The 18,105-nt window shown below is 40.1% G+C and overlaps 1 protein-coding gene and 1 non-coding gene across 2 annotated transcripts in view; one reads left to right on the top strand and one right to left on the bottom strand.

Moving 5' to 3' along the window:
• The first annotated feature begins 53 nt into the window (after positions 1–53).
• The window catches only part of CUL4A (cullin 4A), a 58,726-nt gene continuing 40,674 nt past the window's right edge, over positions 54–18,105 (top strand). Inside the window, exons 1-3 of the mRNA XM_070408561.1 lie at positions 54–633; positions 1,645–1,760; positions 13,473–13,577. Of these exons, the coding sequence (XP_070264662.1) occupies positions 480–633; positions 1,645–1,760; positions 13,473–13,577 (375 nt within the window). The 5' untranslated portion in view covers positions 54–479. The remainder of the gene's footprint in view (positions 634–1,644; positions 1,761–13,472; positions 13,578–18,105) is intronic.
• On the bottom strand, positions 8,455–8,558 carry LOC139007793 (U6 spliceosomal RNA). The gene has a single exon (XR_011470953.1). It is a non-coding gene; the product is annotated as a U6 spliceosomal RNA (small nuclear RNA).

Here is an 18,105-nt window from a genome sequence, read left to right as displayed (position 1 = left end):
CGTTGGTTCCGGAGGCAGTGTTCGTGGGAGCGCGAGCCCGGGACCGGCGCGGCGATGTGCCCGGGCTGAGGAAGGCTGGCCTCTCTGCGGCAAGGCCCCCAACTACCCCTGGACGGCGACGCCTGGTCCGCGCCCCCTGGGTGCTCCGTCCAGCCCAGGGCGCGCCGGTACCCCGGGCCTGATAGGGCTTTTGCTCCGCCGCCCCCGTGACTGTTGCAAGTTCCACACGGACCCCGGCGGTCGCGGACTGGCCGCGCTCGCGAGCCCAGGGTCGGTGGCCAGGTCGCGGCCGGGGCGGGAGCGGAGCGGGGCCGGGCCTGGCGGAGGCCGTGCGGCGGTTGGGCCGGGCCGGGGCGGCGCTGACGGGGCCGAGAGTTGCCGAAGGGAGCGGAGGAGGGAGGCCCTGCCGCGCGGCTCGGGGAGGAGGCGGAGAAGACGGCCGGACGGGGCGGGGCGCCCACTGCTTCCCGGCCGCAGCCATGGCCGACGAGACCCCCAGGAAGGGCAACTTCTCGGCGCTCGTGGGGCACACCAATGGCCTCACCAAGCCAGCGTCCCTGGCCGCGGCCGCCGTCTCCTCCAAGCCAGGGGGCGGCGGCGGCTCCAAGAAACTTGTGATCAAGAATTTCCGAGGTGGGTACCGGGAGCGGCCTACGGAGGGGGAACCTGGTGGGTCGGGAGGGAGTTGGGGGGTGGCGGCCACGGAGAGGAATTCGGGGGGCCGGGATGGAGGGGGGGAGGCCCCGGGAGCTGGAGGCGTGGGGCCAAGTGGCCTTAAGGCGCCGGTGGCGGCGCCGGGCGGAGGGAGTGTGTTCGCGGGACCCCCCAGCTGTTCGGCAGGCTCCCCGGTTGGCGGTCTTCCGGGCCGGTCCGGGGCCCTCGGCGAGGGTGCGGGTCCCGGTCCTCCCGGCGAGGGCGCGGGCCTGGGCCTCCCCAACTGCCGGCTGGACCTGCGGCGCGGGCTGTGGGCCGAGCTTCCTGGGAGCCGCCTGCCAGATGGAATATATGAGGCCAAATAACCCAGCTCTCGATTCGCATGGCCGAGCGAGAACGAGGAGCAGCCGCTGGAGCCCTTCGGGATGTAATTCTCATTACTTCCTCCGCTTTGCACCGGCCCTGTCACTGGTCCTCTCTCAAAGCCTGCGTCTTGGGTGCAGATGTCGTCATTCTAAGCTTCGTCTTCTCTTCCCAACTTTGAGTACTTGAAAGCAACTTTACGTGTTGTGCAGAGTTTAACTCGTACACGTTTCTACATGTATAAAGTCAACTTAAGTAAAAGGGAGACTTGCATCCAGGGACGGGCAAAAGTAGGTTCACAGATAAATAACACAGTAACAAATACAATAGTTGATAATTAGTCATACAAGAATCGGTTGTTTTTTGCATACTCACAACCGGAAACCTACTTTGCCCACCTTGTGTTTTCTGTGTATTTACCCTAAGTATTCATATGAAGTGTATTTAGCAAAACGAATGTACTGTGGTTGCAGAGTCTGTAATGTAACACATTTGTAAATACAATACTTTGTATGCGAAAAAAGCTAATTTCTGTGTTTCTTAAAGTACGTTTTTGTAGACCATTTTTGGAAAGATGTATGACTGTTAGCATGGATTTCATTCACCACTGACTATCTGGATTTACAGACAGACCCAAGTTGCCTGATAACTACACTCAGGACACCTGGCAGAAGCTTCATGAGGCAGTGAAAGCCATACAAGGCAGTACCTCCATCAGATACAACCTGGAAGAGCTCTACCAGGTAAGGCTCCACCAATGACAACAAAGCTGAGCTTATTAGAGTCCTGGAATTTTCTTAGATGGGGAGAACTGTAAGACATGATGATGCCAGCCTCCTGTCTTTCACTTACCTGGTGTTTATAGTTGTCTAAACAAACACAGCTACCCAACTCCAGTGAATTGTGATGCAGATTTGGATTGCGTGGTCCTGGTATTGTTTCTGAGTCAACAGTGAAGGAAATAATAGAAATGCATTATTTACCTCCAACAAGAACAGTAGAAATCCTATGACAGCATGTCCCAGATCAATGAGTGTTCTCATTTTTTGGTGGTGGTGAGATTTTTTTATTTTATTTTCAGGCTTAAGCTCCTAGAAAGATATTTAAAGTTATCCCATTACAGGAGAGAGATGTGTTTCTAAGAGCCACGTGACTTAATATTTTCCAAATATGCAGCAAATTAATGTTATAATTCTATTATGTTATATAGAAGACTCTTATTATAGCTTCACTTGTTAATAGATTTTTCCCCCTACTTCATTGTGTTTTGTGTTTACTTGCTGATATTAAAACATGCAAATAAATTTTGTTACATTTTAAAGTAATGCTGTTCTATTTCTAACATAAGAAAAATGATGGAAAGTAATTTTACTATTTGGATATTCTATTTACAAGTAGGCTGGTTTTTCTGATACTGTATCTTGTTTTTAAAGAATAACATTTGTTAAGTAGTCTAATATCTACATTTTGGGTAGCAATATGATATCACAATTCCTATTAAGAGGCATGAATTTTAAAAGTTTTTGTTTACACAACTGATTATAAAAAAATAAGAAAACCACAAAAAAGTGCCAAGAAGAAAATTAAAACTACCCATGTTCCCGCCACCCAAAGAAGATTACTTTTGACAGTTTGATGGTCCCTTCTTTGTCTTAAATTTGTGTGAGATTATTATATGCTTTAGTTAACTTTTTAAATGTATATTTTCATATACTATGTACTTCAATGAGTGTTAACAAATGTATACAATTGTATAACCACCACCACAATCACAAGATAGACAATTTCCATCCCTCCAAAAAGTTTCCTGAGGCCCCTTTGCATTCAGTCCTCTTCCCTGATTTCCAGTCCTTGGCAATCACTGATTTGCTTTCTGTCCGTATATTTTGCCATTTCTAGAATCTCATCTAACTGGAACCATGAATTTCGCAATCTTTTATACCTGGCTTCTTTCACTTAGGATGATGCGGGTGAGATTCATGGATACTGTGGCAGTAAATTGTTTCTTTGTTGCTGTGTGGTAGGGAAACCACAAAGATTACCCTTTCACCAGCTAATGCTCATTTGGGTTTCCAATTTTTGGTTATTATGAATAAAGCTGTTGTGAATATTAATGAATAAGTTGTTGTGTGAACATATTCTTATTCCCCTTGGGTAAATATCTATAAGTAAGTTGTCAGAGTAATGTGGAAAGTATATATATAACTTTATAAGACAATTCCTATTTTTCAAAATGGCTATAGCATTTTGCATATTTAGCAGCAGTGTATGAGAGTTCAAGTTGTTCCACATCCTTGCCAACATTTGGTATTGTCTGTCTTTTCCATTTTAGCTATTCCAGTGGGTATGTAGTACAATTTCATCGTGATTTAAATTTGTATTTCCCTAGTGATACTAAACATCTTTTTAGGCGACCATTCGCATTCTCTATACCTTCTTTAAATAAAGTTTGTGTTCAGATCTTTTGCTCATATTTTATGGGGTTGCTTATTTTGTATGAATTTGTTATATGTTCTGTTTGAGTTTATTATGTATTCTGGGTACAAGTCCTATACTGGATATTTGCCTTGCAAATAGTGCAGCTTGTCCTTTTTTTTTGTACAAGTCTATAATACATCATCTGTATATTGCATTGCGTGTTTACCACTCAAAGTCAAATATCCTTCTGTCACCATATATTTGACCCCCTTTACCATTCACTACCCTTCTGCTCCCCCCACACACAACTTTTCCTTTGATTTTCTCAATTATGTCTTTCAGAAAACAAGTTTTAAATTTTGAAGAAGTCTATGTATTAGTTTGGTCTTTTATGGATTGTGCTTTTAGCATCGATCTTAGAAACTTTGCCTAAACTAAGATCATAAAGATTTTATCTTGTATTTCCTTCTAGACATTTTAGGAATTTAGGTTTTACATTTAGGTCTATAATCTGTTTTGGGTGAGTTTTTGTATGTGTTATAAATCTAAATTAAATGTCTTCCCTGTTCAGGGGTGGGGAACGTCCAACCCGAGGGCCATGTAAGGCCCACAAAATGTTTGGTCTGGCCCTCCCAAGGCATTAGGGGTAAGTTAATGAAATATTTGACCAAATATAGCAGGCTAATTTTTAAGTTGAGAATTTTGTATGGCCTGAGAATGATGTTATAAATATCCAAATGGCTCTTGGCAAAAAAAAGGTTCCCCACCCCTGCTATTGAAGAGTCCTTTCCCCCATTGAACTGCCTTTGCTCCTTTGTCAAAAATCATTGTTGATGTATGTTTGGGTATAATGAGTCTCAAAATTAGGAACGTTGGCCCTCCAAATTTATCCTTTTTCAAAGTTGTTTTGATTATTCCAGGTCTCTTGTATTTCCATATGAATTTTAGAATCTGTTCATCAATTTCTACCATAAAGCCTACTAGAATTTTGATTGGGTATATGTCGATTTATAGATATGCGTGGGAAGAGTTGATTCTGATGTCTTGACAATGCGGAGTCTGCCAATTGGTCACAACGGACAGCTCTCTATTTAGGTCTTCCTTAATTTCAGCAATGTTTTCTAGTTGCAGTGTACAGGTCTTGTATATCTTACGTGAAATTGATTCCTTATTTTATGTATTTAATGTGTTATAAATGGTGGCATGATTTCAATTTCTGGTTCTTGCTAATATGTAGAAATACAAATGATTTTTATATATTGATCTTGTATACTGCTATCTTGCTAACCTTACTTATAGCTAGTAATTTTTTGTAGATCTCATCAGATTTTTTACATAGACAATCATGTCATCTGTAAATAGAGATAGTTTTACTTCTTCCTAATCTGCGTACCTTTTATTTCCTTTTCTTGCCTCATGGCACCATTTAGAACCTCTAGTATGGTTAAGAGAATTGGAAAAAAGCAGACATCCCTGTCTTGTTCCTGATCTTAGGAGGAAAGTGTTCAGTCTTTCATCAGTGAGTATGTTAACTGTGGGTTTTTTAAAATAGCCATTATTAGGTTGAAGAAGGTCCTTTCTATTCCTAGTTTGCTGAGAATTTTTATCAGAAATACATGTTGGAGATTGACAAATTCTGCAGCTATTGAGGTGTTCAGATAATTTTTGTTGGTGTTTTTTTCATTTATTACGTTATTGATTTTTTAAAATTTAAATCTTTATAGTTTAAAGTATTACATGAGTCTCCTTGATTGACCTCTCCCCAGCCACTCCCACCCCCCAGCACATGCCCTCCCCTCCCTCCTGTGCCCATTGGTTATGCTCATATACATTATTGATTTTTCAAATGTTAAACCAATCTTGTATTCCTGGGATAAATCCTACTTGGTCACGAGGTATTATCATTTTCATGTATTGTTAGATTCAGTTTGCTAACATTAATTTTTGCATCTGTGATACCAAAGGATATTGGTGTGTTGTTTTCTATTCTTATAATGTCTTTAGTTTTGATATCAGAGTAATGCTGGCCTCATAAGTGAGTTGGAAATGGTCCCTCCTTTTGATTTTCTAGAATAATTTTATAGAATTGGAGTTATTTCTTCCTTAAATATTTGAGAGAATTTCCCAGTGAAGCCATCTTGGCTTTCTTTGTGGAAAGATTTTAAACTACAAATTTCTTCAGTAGATAATAGAACTACTTAGGTTATCCATTTCTTCAAGTTCATTAAGCTTCTGCAGTGTCTAATCTGCTATTAATATCATTTGGTGTAATTTTCAAGTCATGAGTTGTTTTACTCTTTAGGTGTTCAATTTGAGTCATTATAGTATCTTTTCTGTCTCTACTTAACTTTTGAACACATAGAATATAATTGTAATACCTGTTTTATAGAATTCCTGGCCTGCATTTCTGTCATCTCTGTCAATTCTGGTTGCTTTTGACGGATTGAATTTCTCCCCTATAAGGGTTGTATTTTCCTTTGCATGTCTGATCATCTTTGATTGGGTATCTGACATTGTGAATTTTGACTCCTGTGGTATTTTTGTATTCCTATAAATGTTTTCCAGCTTTGTTCCAAACATAAATTATTGGAAACTGTTAGATCTTTTAAAGTCTTGCTTTTAAGATTTGTTAGGTAAGACTAGAGCAGTATTTTGTCTAGGGCTAACTGCCCCTACTACTGAGGCAAAACCTTCCTGAATATACCCACTGTCCTGTGGTTTTCTAATCTGGCTAATGGGAAGGTGCCGTTCCAGGCCCTGTGTGAGCACCAGACGCTATTGTCTAAACTTTTTTGTGGTTCTTTCTCTGGCCTCAGCTATTTTCCTCACACATTTGTGCTTGTCAGTGCTCTGCTGAATACCCTTGAGGTCTCTTTGCACATATCCAAGCTCCACTCTGGCTGCATCTCTCCCCTCTGGGCTTCGTCTTGCTGACTTGATCCTCAGCTCAGGGCACCTGCTCCGCAGCCTGGAAACTCTAGATCAGTGGTTCTCAACCTTCCTAATGCCGCGACCCTTTAATACAGTTCCTCATGTTGTGGTGACCCCCAATTTCATTGTTACAAATTGAACATAATTAAAGCATAGTGATTAATCACAAAAATAATATGTAATTATATATGTGTTTTCCGATGGTCTTAGGCGACCCCTGTGAAAGGGTCGTTCAACCCCCAAAGGGGTCATGACCCACAGGTTGAGAACCGCTGCACTAGATGCAGAAAGCAAGAGAGCAGTTGGGGTTTGTTTGTTTCCCGTCTTCCAGAGTTCACTGTCTTTCATAGCCCAATGTGCACTGCTTTGAAAAATTGCTGTTTCGTATATTTTGTGGGTTGGTGGGTTTTTTTGTTTGTTTGATTGATTGGTTGGTTGGTTATTTCAGGCAGAAGGGTTAGTCTGGTTTCTTTTTAATATATATATATATTATTATTGATTTCACAGAGAAAGGGAGGGGGAGAGAGAGATAGAAACATCAATGATGAGAATTGATGCCTCCTACACACCCCCCTGCTGGGGATGGAGCCCGCAACTTGGATATGTGCCCTGACCTGGAATCAAACCTTGACCTCCTTGACCTAGTTCATAGATCAGTGTTCAACCACTGAACCACACTGACCGGGCTAGTCTAGTTTCTTTACTTCATCTTTACCAGAAGTAAGAGTCTTAGCAGTGTCTAAACGCTCATAGGTTTTTAATTTAATAAAGTATTATATCTTAGAGCGAGGGCTTATTATTCCTCCTTTCCTGGAGATTTGATTGTCTGGTATCACTTTCCTAGTAGAGGGACTTTGCCATACCTTTTACCCAGTGATATGTCTTATAATAGTCACCATACATAGTATCATAAGTAGTGCTTTCAGATGCCCTAAGTGTCCATGTGTGTGACTTGTGATCCTCAGGACTGAGAATGCTTACCCCAAATGGCATCACACATTCCAGGGAATATCGCAGGAGGGCCCATGTGGGGATCAGTTGATCACCTTATGGAGGGGCGTGTACATAGGCAGGCTCCTGATCACTCACAGAGAAGTACTATTTTTACAGTGAGCTGCTCAGATCTTATGGAAGCAAATGGGTTAGAAATAGTAAGTGATGTCATTGTGAAATTATTGACCACTTGCGTTATTCTGATCTCTGATAAAGTAGTCAGACAATGCATCTGCCCTGGTGTTTCAAAATAAAGTCTTAATTTTTTGCTGAGTTGGTGGGGTATATATTTTGTCAAAGACTCTTACGTGAAAGTAACAATTCTCACCAAAGTTTCATTTTTGTTTTTTTAAGGAAGTTTCCAGGATGATTTTCAGGATGCAGAATCTCTTATGTTTTGATGATGAATAGTTTCCTCAAAGTGAGGTCTAGTATCTCCTTGTCCAGGTCTCTTGTCTGCCTGTCAGGGCATCCTCTCCCTCATACAGATACTTTAGGGCCTTCCTAGGAAGAAATAATTACAGTGTGTCTGTTGAAGCTTGCCTATTGTTTGTTTGTTATTTTATTCTTGTCTGGTAAAGGAGATTCAAAGTCTGATGATGAAAAAGTCGTAAACGCACACAACACCCATATTAATTTTCCTTCTGTAATACGAGGAGGAGAATATTTTGAATGTGGAGACCTTTTCTGTCTGTTTTGGAAGACTTGAGTTTAAATTTGTAATCACTACTTGCTGAAGAAAGTATATTTGTGTGTCTTATGTATGTTTTCCTTTTCTTTTTTATTGATTTCAGAGAGGAAGGGAGAGGGAGAGAAAGATCAATGATGAGAGAGAATCATTGATCGGCTGCCTCCTGCATGCCCCCTACTGGGGATCGAGCCCACAACCCTGGCATGTGCCCTTGACTGGAATCGAACCCAGGACCTTTCATTCTGCAGGCTGACTCTCTATCCATTGAGCCAAACTAGCCAGGGCTGTCTGTATGTTTTAGCCCTACTTGTCGGCTTAATGAGACAACAGAAAACTGAAGATTACATTTTTAAGAAGGGTTTCAGAGGAAGGATACATGTTAATTTCAGACTAGTTTTGTTTGTTTTAATATGGAATGCTTCATGAATTTGCGTCTCATCCTTGTTCAGGGGCCATGCTAATCTCTATATTGTTCCAATTTTAGTATATGTGCTGCCAAAGTGAGCACGATTTCAAGCTAGTTTTGATGCACAAAAACAAACCCTTTGCAGAGGACTGGCAGTTATGGAAAAGCCATGCTATTTCTCTTGAGTCACAGGATAATATTTCTATGAAATCCTCCTACCTGTTGATAAGTTAATGATAGATAATGAAGTAGAGTTAGGTATTCAATGTATTAATAGGATTGCTAAAATGGATTAGAAAAAGTGAAAATGCCCAGCCTAGAAAATGGTCAACTGCACATCTGTGCAATCAGTGTTGGTAAACACAGCCAATAGACTGTCCCTGGTTTTCCTCAAAGCTCTCATTCTATGAGACTTCCCTCTCAAAATGTATCCCCTCACTCATATTTTAATCCTGATTTAGTTTTTACATTGTTAACTCATTTCTTAGAGGTAGGAAGCTGGAGGGGTAGAGCCCTTTAACACCTTCTCCTTGTGTGGCACGCTGGTAACTTAATAGGCCTGCTTTTGAGTCGGGTACATCTTCACAACTGTTTATTGCTGAGCAAGGAACCATTGCTGTGGAGGGAAATTGTCCAATTCTGAACTACTCACATCACTAAGAACACTGTACTGGCCTGTTAACTGTGAAATGAAGAGTGTGAGTTTTGCCTTGTGCTCCAGCCAGTATATCTTTCCTTATGATAACGACCAGGGGTGTGGTTTCCCCAGGGACAAGTGTTGTTTTTAGTTTTTCCCCTTGCTCTACATAAATAACTCTTATACTTATCTGCTATTTCTCTTTATGGTTTTTCACTCCTTACCTGTGATATGTTTCACTCCTTTTTCTCTCTTGTCTCAACTTTATAGCCCTAAAAATCTTTACATAAAACAATCTTCCAGAATTGGTACACCCTAATTTCATAGTTCTTTTTACCCCAACGCTCACTTTAATATCCTGTTTTAGTATTCCACACTTGAGGGGAAGCATTTTGTTTTAGCAGTAATGAGTGCACTTGGGAGTTAGGGTTTGACACTACAAATAGACAAGCAGTAGACATTGATGTGCTTGTCTGTTTTGCTTTAATACACTGGTCTGTCCTAATACAATCAGCCATCTGAAGAACTCGGGCGCAGTGACATGACAGACCTAATTAGAGAGCAGCTGTGATGTAAAAATTCAGACAAGCACAGTTTTCCCACTTGGCTAAGTTGATACAAGAAAAACATCTTTATCCTAATACAAGTAGGCCCCAATTGCTACTGCTTCCCTACCTCCAGTTACTGGATTAAATTCTTTTCTCTACGATGGCTCTTTAAAACGTGAACAGCATAAGCACCCAAATATGAAACACACAATACAGGTCAGATTCAGTACTCTGTATACCTAGAGAAAGCATCTAAACCTCAGAACATGACTAAATCTCCAAAACTAGTTTTAGGAAGGGGGAATTCCTGGGTGTGCTGCTCCTTATAACTACAGAAAAGTTTGCCACAATTCCTGCCAGTGTGGGTAGAGAGCAGGGTTGCCCTCTCTCTTCTAAGGTAATGAGGTGCCTGTAACATGAAGACACTAGCGGTGACTCAGCAAAAGACATGGAGAAATGACGGCACCCACAGCAAACCTTGGTCACCTCAGGGTTTGGCTAGTTGTTTTACGAGGTCTCCAGATTCTCAATTTTTTTTTTTTTTTTTTTTTTTTTTTTTTTTTTTATAATAATTTTTATTTCTTAAAGTATTACAAAGAGTGTTACATATGTCTCCTTTTTCCCCCCCATGACATTCCCTCGGCCCCTACCCCCCGCCCCCCCCCGTCCCGTGTCTTGTGTCCATTGGTTAATCTTATATGCATGCATATAGGTCCTTCAGTTGGTCTCTTAATCCCCCCCCCAACCCTCCCCAGGCTCCCCATTGTAGTTTAACATTCTGTTCAATGTTGCTCTGCTACCAGATTCTCAATTTTAAAAAGAAATAAATCTCAGGTGCTTCATGTTAAATAGTACGTGCCAAATAAGACTCAGTTTGTTTGTTTTTTAGTATTATATCTTGTTATTGAGAAATAAATCCAAACGAGAGGAATTAATATATATTGAAGTAGTATATCTCTTAAACCTATCATTTTCATTTCATAAGTAAAATGTGTAATGAGGTATATAAAATTATGAAAGACTTCATTAGTGCTGCTAAGTTAATATACTTGGAAAAAGACTTAGAATATATTATAAACTTTTAACCAAAACTCACAATATTTATATAAGAGTCAAATAAGAATGTAGTTGCAAGCAGTAGAAAATTATGTGTAGATAATTTAAATGACTTTTCCCAGAGTATAGAGTACTGAATCTGATCTTAACTAGAGGCTAAGATATTCTTGTTCTAATAGTCTTTGGGCTCATACAACCTGTTCAAATGTGTACCTTCCCCCTGCCCCTCCCACATACATTGCATTTTCTTATAGTGATTAAAGATAACATAGTTGTTTTCCTTGTCCTTTTTTAAAAACATTTAATTCTGGAATATAAAGTTCTTTTTAATTAAAGTCTAGTTGACATACAATATTATTTTGGTTTTAGGTATACAACATAGTGATTTGACATTTATATACCTACAAAGTGATTACCTCAATAAGTCTCATAATCACCTGTCACTATACAAAATTATTGTGATATTGTTGACTGTATTCCCTATGCTGTGTTTTACATCCCTGTGACTTATACATTTGTACCTCTTACCTTTTTGCTCATTCCCCACCACCCGCAGCAACTATCAGTTTGTTCTCTGTATCTATGAGCCTATTTTGTTTCTTCATTTGTTTATCCTTTTTAGATTCCATATATAAGTGAAATGATACAATATTTGTCTTTCTCTGACTTATTTCACCTAGCACAATACCCTCTAGATCCAGCCATGTTGTCACAAATGGCAAGATTTCACTCTTTTCAAGGTTGAATACTGTTCCTGTGTGTGTGTGTGTGTGTGTGTGTGTGTGTATCTCATTTCCATTGATTTTTAAAGAGAGGGTGAAGGAAGAAAGAGAAGCATTGATGTGGAAGAGACACATCAATTAGTTGCCTCCTGCGTGTACCCCAGTGGGGGCTTGGGATTGAAGCTGCAACCCAGGTAGGTGCCCTTGACCCGGGAAGCGAACCCATGACCTTTTGGTGCTCGGTCCAATGCTCTAATCACTGACCCACACTGGCTAGGGCTCTCACTTCCTCTTTATCCATTTATCTATCAGTGGACCTAGGTTGCTTGCACATCATAGCCATTGTAAGTAATGCTGCAGTGAACATAGGGGTGCACATATTTTTTCAAATTAGTGTTTTATTTTCTTCACATAAGCACCCAGAGTGAAATTTCTGAGTCCTTCTTTGTCTTTTGTTTGTAGCCCTTGTTGTAAAATCTATTCCAGGAAGGGAAATTCATTGACAAATTTAGGCTAGCTTGCTGCAAAGTGCTTCTATAGCATTGCTTTACTAGTGGTAATATGCCCTAAACCAGTTTTAACCAGGGGAGGGTTATCCTAGATTTTTTAAAGAAAATATATAAAGATATGACTACAAGTGACGGAATTGAAGACTTTGAGAAAAGATGTGAAAGATGTAAAAACACAATGTAGATAGAAATCCTTATTTCAGTAGTAAGACAAAATGCAGGGGAAAGGTTTTTATTATTGTTATGCAATTATTATCATCATTCCACACTTTTTAAAAAGATTTTTTATTGATTTTTAGGGAGAGGGGTAAGAGAGAGAGAACCATCTATGTGAGAACTGAACATTGATTGGCTGCCTCCTGCACAACCCCTAGTGGAGATCAAGTTCACAACCAGGCATGTGTCCTGACTGGAATCAAACTGTCAGCCTCTCAGTGCACAGGTCAACACCCAACCAACTGAGCCATACCTCAATAGGGCCCACATTCTCTTTTGACCCTTGTAAAAATGCATGTTTTACATGGTAGTAATTACTGTATTTCCTTAATTTAAGTTAATATGTACTAGGTGTATTGGTTAATAATGGCAGATTTTGTAATCAAAGAAAACACAATAATTTCAAGAGAAACATCGAAAGTGCTTTATTCAAAGTAATGTCCATCTCTAGCTACACATTTCCCCCTCTTTCAGGTAATTTGTGGATACCGTTCCAATAGAACTTTTCTTGTTTTGAGGCAAACCATTCAGAGACCCAATTTTCCACTTCTTTGTACGTTTTGAAGTGCTGCTCAGAAAGTGCGTGTGCCATTGATGGGAACAAGTGGTAATCTGAAGGAGCAAGGTCTAGTGAATATGGCGGGTGGGTTAATACTGTCCAGGCAAGATCTTTTCAGGTGTCTTTAACTGGCTTTGAAGTGTGTGATGGTGTGTTATCATGAAGGAAAATTACTTTGCTGCACATTCTGGTCATCTTGCTATCAAAGCGTGGTCCAAATTGATTATTTGTTGTCGGTAGCGATCAGTATTAATGGTTTCACCTGGTTTTAGAAGCTCATAATACACCACACCTTCCTGGAAGGTGCTCACTGAGAGTCTGGAGCAATGATTTCATACTCTCATTTCATATCATCACAATAAACTCACATTCCTGTGGCTCCAGCCTCAGACTAATGAATTAAAACATCTAGAAACATTGCGAGATGCTCAAATAGGATACAGGCACACCAACTGGGATCCTAGGTGTCATGGGGCTGTCATAGGGTTGCTGTTGAATCTGTGTTCAATATTAACTATTGTGAAGTATCTTTTTTACCAAACTCGTACTGGGTTCCAGTGTTCCAACAGTAATTGCCCTAAAACCTAATGGTTTATTTGTATATTACATAAATATGGGGGAGGAGGCTTCATGTAAATGATCACAGCTACATATAATTATGTAAGTGCTTCTGTTATGATTATAGCTATATATACAAATAGGGTTGTTTTTAAGAAAGAACTCACTTGTTATTCATAGTTAATAATTCATTTGTTCCTTTTGTTTTTAGGCTGTTGAAAACCTCTGTTCTCATAAAGTTTCCCCAACGCTTTACAAGCAGCTCCGCCAGGTCTGTGAAGATCATGTCCAAGCACAAATTCTTCAGTTTAGAGAATATCCTTTTGTTGTCTCATGAAGTTTCTATGCGTTACCTAAATATTTTGAAACTGAACATTAATTAATAGGATAAAGAACTAATGGGTATCCTTAATATTTTTTAAATGACTTTTTAAATTTCCTTTTATTTACAGAACAGAAACTTTAAATTTGCTTCATATGACCCAATATAATAGATTTTCTTTAAGTAGAATTTATATCATTTTGCTAATCTGGTCAAAGCAAAACAGTGTCCTTTTATAGGATCTGGTTAAGCATTTAGGAAAAGTTCTAAAAAATGTCTTAAAGTCTGAGTTCTGTTATCCTTTATTCTTATAAAAACCCATCTGTGTTAGTTTTCTATGATATGTAACAAATTACCACAAACTTGGCTATGTAAACCTATACCCATTTGCCAGCTCATAAAGTATAGTCAAGAATAGTGGCTTAGCTCAGTGGGTTTTCTGCTCAGGGTCTCAGGCTGAAATCAAGGTGTCTCTGGTCCAGTGGTCAACTCCTCTTCCAGACTCACAGATGTTGACAGAATTCACTCAGTTACAGAACCGAGCCCCCTCTCAGTGCCCTGTGGCCACCCTTGGTTTCTTGTCACGAGGTCACCTCTCTGACAACATGGTTATTTGCTTCTTCTGGGTGATCCACAATCAAGGGGAGGAAGTTATAGGCAGGGACAATGTAGAATTTTGCCACTAATTTTGCCATCTGTGACTATATGACTGCCAGGGAAACTCAGAGCTCCTTAGCATTTTGTAGACAATCACTTACCATCTGGCTTCCATCTAGTTCCCCAGCTCCCTTCCATTACTATAGCCACCCACATATCAGAACGTGGACTTATAATTGAAGACAATCTACTTGTGACTGCACTTTTCTGGGCCTCTGTTTCTTCATTTGTGAAATTAGATAATTGGAGTGTACTTGTTTCTAGATGTTTTTTTCAGCTGAAAGAATTTTTTTCTCTTCCATTGAGAAACTGAATTTAGAACTCATTGAAATCTCCCTTGGCAGTTTGCAGTAGTTCTGTTGTCTGGCATTGGGGCTGTTTATTAATCATGATGATGAAGTCCAGGTCCACAGTGAGATATCTCAGTTTAGGATAATATTTGTAGTTCTCTCTTATAAATGGGTCAGTGATGTCAATTCTTGTTCTATTATATTGACATCTGTAAGTATACCTCTACCATATTATCTGGCAAAGCTCTGTCCTAATAGTGACAACACTTTAGGCCTTTTGGAATCTGGCCAGTGTGTACCACGTCTCAGAGGGACCCGCTGAAGATACACTCAGCGCCTTGGTGCCACAGTTCTGGAATCCTGGGGACTGGGTCTAGGAACCCATGTTCAGGATGTTGGCATCTGAATATTAGCCTGACTCCCAGGCTTGCTGGAAGTTATCAGCATATTCCCAAGCCTTCTCTCCAAGACAGGAACTCGAAAGAGTGAGCTGATGTAACTTTGTCCTAATCCAGTTGTCCCAGATTACTTGAAGACTGCTTTTTTATTACCTGATCAAATTATCCTGCCAGTTAATCCTATCCTGTGGGTAACATGAATGTGTTCATTAACTCATTCAACAAGTACTTCCTGTCTACTAGAAATTAGAAAAATGATTGCCATATCTAATTTCTACCCTCCAAGAAGTAACAACACTGTGATAGGTGCAAGGGAATTACCATATTTCCTAGATGCTGTACAAAGCCATGATTATAAGAATTACCATTTCATAACAGAAGAAAGGAAAAAGAGACACACTATAGATGAAATGTGTGCCTTATTAATGTGAGGCATCGAAATTCAAAATGTTGAATGGTTAGAGTCAAGTACAGGAACTACAACACATGAAGCATTTGGGGCACAGCTTCCCAGAGGAAGTAACACTTGAATTGTATCTTAAAGGATGAGTAGGTTCTAGCCAGCTAGAGAGTGAAGAGGCATCAGAAAGCAGAGTATGGAAGGGTGTTCATGAAAACCTGGAGGAGTGCGGTGTGATTATAACCTGGAAGAATTGGTGAAGTTTGAGGCTATAATGCTAAGTTGCAACTTGATTTGAATCTGTGTACACCATTAAGGATTTGAACTTAAATCTATGAGCTCTGAGAATCCTTACAGGTTATTAAAGCAAGAACCCAATGTATTTAGATTGTGTTTTAGGAAAATCATTTTGACAGAATGATGAAGTAGATTGACAGACAGTCCAGAGATAGTACACATTTATTAAGTATTTACCACATAATGTTAGGTCCTTAGAAAAGTAAACATAAATGTGATTTTGGCCCTTCAGAGCTTAAACTCCAATGGGATTGACAGAATCAGAAAGATACTCATTTACAAAGGAATGTAGTGAGGGTTTTAAAAGCTATTGGGATGTAAAGAAAGAACAGCCAGCCTGCCTGTGCAGGCAAGAGTGTGGCATGGTGCACTAGGGATAGAGGTAGATGATGAGTGACACAGTCCTGCCTTCAGAGTTTTTTTCTTGCTGAAAGTTATATAACCTATCCTGGTCTTAACAGTGGCCAAGTGTTAGTGCTGTTGCAAATGCCCAGATTCTCACTGGGCCAGGAATATTCTAAGTTATGCATATTCAGATGTCTCTTGCTCTGAGATTTTCTAGTGTTTCATGTAACTCTACTTTCTAAGATTTAAGGATTGCTACCTACTGTACATTGATTGCATGCTGCTGTTTAGGCCAGCATAAAAATTCAGGGAGACTTCAGGAAGCCCTTCATAGGTTGAACAGATCAGGTACACAGGATGCCTGTGGAATTAAGTCATCTGCTCTTATTCTCTTAGGTTACCATATCCATTCCTTTGTTAATATGTTTGATTAATTCTGCACTTATCTGTCCCTTTCAAAATAAGTTACCTGCTGTTGGTGATATGCCTTTCCCCAACATAGAGGAGACTCCCTACACATGCACACCTCAGCCACAAGCTGCCTAGGCTAAATCAAGCATCACACAGTATAGAAAGAAGTACATGCTGTGTACCTACACTTGATTCATGAGGAGTTCTAAAATAGCAAACTAGCCCTAGCTGGTTTGGGTCAGTGAATAGAGCATCGGCCTATGGACTGAAGGGTCCCGGGTTCGATTCCGGTCAGGAGCACATGCCCAGGTTGCGGGCTCATTCCCCTGTAGGGGGCATGCAGGAGGCAGCGGATTAATGATTCTCTCTAATCATTGATGTTTCTCCTTTCCTCTCTGAAATCAATAAAAATATATTAATAAGTAAATAAAATAAAATAGCAAACTGTCCTCAGAATCTAAATCTGTAAATAACTATAGACAGAAGTCACTTTTTCCTTCCCCTGATTCAGTTGTACAGCTGTGCAGATTTTCTTAGTCACAGAAATGCTAATTAGCATGTGGCATCAGTGAACAGTCACACACAAAAACAGTGTAGTCCTCAGAACAGAAGGATGCATAAGGAAATGAAGTCTTTGCTGTTAGGGAAATCATGAAGCTGCACCATTACCTCTAAACCTATCTATAATCTGTGCTGATGACAGTAGGCTTTGAGCTTCTTTATATAAAGACCTTCAGCTTATACTCACTGGACTGGTGTGCAGTGAGCATGCATGGAGCATTTGCGGGCAGTAGACTAAGCTTCAAACATTTGCACAGCACTCCAAGTTACAGGTACCCTCATAAGCCAGAAGGCCCAAGACCACATGGCATGTGAGTGGCCCCAGATTAGTGCTAGGATTCAGAGGTGAACATGACATAGCTCCTGCTGCCATGGGCTTTGTAGACTAATGAGGGAGGCAGTAATTAAATATTATAGAATGTGAACTTGGGTAATTATTATGAAAGATAATGTTATTCTTAGCGATTATGACAAGGGGACCTAATTTAGGTGAGGGGTGTCGGGTGGTAAGTAACCACTGCTGGTCTGTGATGCGGGACCATTATCTCCTGCTGCAAGGACAACTCAGGTGTCACTCTCTTTGCTGGGATTAGAAAAGCTGGATACCTGGTTTAGAAAATGTGGGCAAAAATAGGACCTGTCACTTCTCTTCTCCAGTGTAACTACTATCTTTGTTGTTTTAGATCACTGTAATCGCAGATACATAGAGTTTTTTCCTTGGTATATTATGAGCATTTTGCCACTGGATTTTTTTGTTGTTATTTGAAGACTTGCCTAACTCACCCATAGTAGACCATATTGATTCTTCAACTAGGACTGGCTCTTCTTTGAAAAGATAAAAAGGATGGCTGTTGGAAAACCTATCTGAAGAATAAACTGTTGACAAACCTCAGCATGCCTGTATGTCTTAAATCCTGAGAGTAATCATGTACAGCTTTGTGGCTACTGTTATAGCTTCAGGTCTGGAATTGGTTTGGATATTTAGAAGAGTGGAGCTCAATAGATGCCTCACTGTGTGGTATTAGCCTACATTTCATACTTTTTCCACAGGAAATGGCAAAAAGTTATTAAAGATGTATATTGATTTTACCCAACTCTTTAAAGAAAAGTATCTTTTGTTTAAGGAACCCCTCACATTGGACTTTCCTATCCTAACGAAACCC

This window comes from Myotis yumanensis, unplaced genomic scaffold, assembly GCF_028538775.1.
Source record: "Myotis yumanensis isolate MYYU_CA2020_CCGP unplaced genomic scaffold, mMyoYum1.0.hap1 SCAF_3, whole genome shotgun sequence".
In the NCBI taxonomy this organism is placed as follows: Eukaryota; Metazoa; Chordata; class Mammalia; order Chiroptera; family Vespertilionidae; genus Myotis; species Myotis yumanensis.
Note: the sequence above shows the minus strand (reverse complement) of the source record. Positions and strands in the feature narration are given on the sequence as shown.